Source organism: Arachis ipaensis, chromosome B02 (genome assembly GCF_000816755.2).
Source record: "Arachis ipaensis cultivar K30076 chromosome B02, Araip1.1, whole genome shotgun sequence".
Lineage (NCBI taxonomy): Eukaryota > Viridiplantae > Streptophyta > Magnoliopsida > Fabales > Fabaceae > Arachis > Arachis ipaensis.
This window is the reverse complement of record NC_029786.2, coordinates 76470752-76471814: the sequence shown is the minus strand read 5'-3', so window position 1 is coordinate 76471814 and position 1063 is coordinate 76470752. Positions and strand designations below refer to the sequence as shown.

Below are 1063 nucleotides of genomic sequence, written 5' to 3'. Positions count from 1 at the left end.
ACTTAAAAAATATGGTAGATAGAGAACAAAAGAAAGAGGGGAAGAAGATTTTTTTTTTTTAGTAAAATAATGGTGTAAATTACTTACTTGCATATTGTTGTATCTGTTGAAAGTTTTGTAGCAAACAGGGCAAGAAAATTGAGTTGGACCAATGAGAATCTGGGTTGGGGTTGGGATCCAGTACTGTCCCTTGTTGAGTCTTGTACCCAAGAACCCTTTATGACACTGCGACTCTTCACTCCCTTCTCCTTCTTCTTCATGATGATGTTGTTCTTTCTCCGTTGATGATGAATTGCTATTGTTATTATTGTTAGAAGAAGATTCTATGGAGGTAATTGTTGCCAGCTCAGCAGCACTAGGGTTTGGTAACCCTATGTGAAGTGCAACCGTCACACTATTGTTGTTGTCTTCTTCTTGGTCGTCTTTGTCTTCGTCGTTGTTGCCGTCCTCCCCTTTCGCCTCGCCTTTGGGCTTGTTGCGACCGCCATGGATTCTGATGTCCTCGTCCATTTTGTCGTGGATGAGGACAAAACTAGTATCCATGGCAGTGCAGGTGGTGGTGGAAAGACTATGATCTTGTGTTTCTTGATCTTTTTCTGGTTGATGAGTATAATCATCATGGTGATGATGATAGTGATGTTCCTCGCGTTCCTGGTTTGCTGGACTAAGACTGAGAAGTGGGAGAGCTTCTCTGAGAGGAGGGGAAGGGGGTGAAGAATAATAAGAATAAGAAGAAGAAGAAGAAGAAGTAGTGGCAGTTGTAATTTGATGGTGGAGAAAGGTGCTATTATTATTGTTGTTGTAATTGGTGGTTTTGATGAAGTTGTGAAGATAAGGATGGTGGTGGTGGTGGTGGTGGTGGTGATGAGAGGAAGAAAGAGGAGGAGGATGAGTGGGATTATAATTGAAATGGTTATGGTTATTGTTATGGTGGAAGAAGCCTCTGAAGAAATTAGAGTAAGGGTCTGCCATGGGTGAAAGATGAAACACAACAAAAAGGAAAATAAATAAATAAATAAAAAATAAATAAAGAAAACAAAAAAGAAAGAAAGTGTTTGAAGAG

The 1063-nt window shown here is 40.0% G+C and overlaps 1 protein-coding gene across 1 annotated transcript in view; it reads right to left on the bottom strand.

Moving 5' to 3' along the window:
• Window positions 1-1057, bottom strand: part of LOC107628393 (zinc finger protein WIP2-like) — a 4207-nt gene extending 3150 nt beyond the window's left edge. Inside the window, exon 1 of the mRNA XM_016331082.2 lies at window positions 88-1057. Coding sequence (XP_016186568.1) covers window positions 88-972 — 885 coding nt within the window. The 5' untranslated portion in view covers window positions 973-1057. The remainder of the gene's footprint in view (window positions 1-87) is intronic.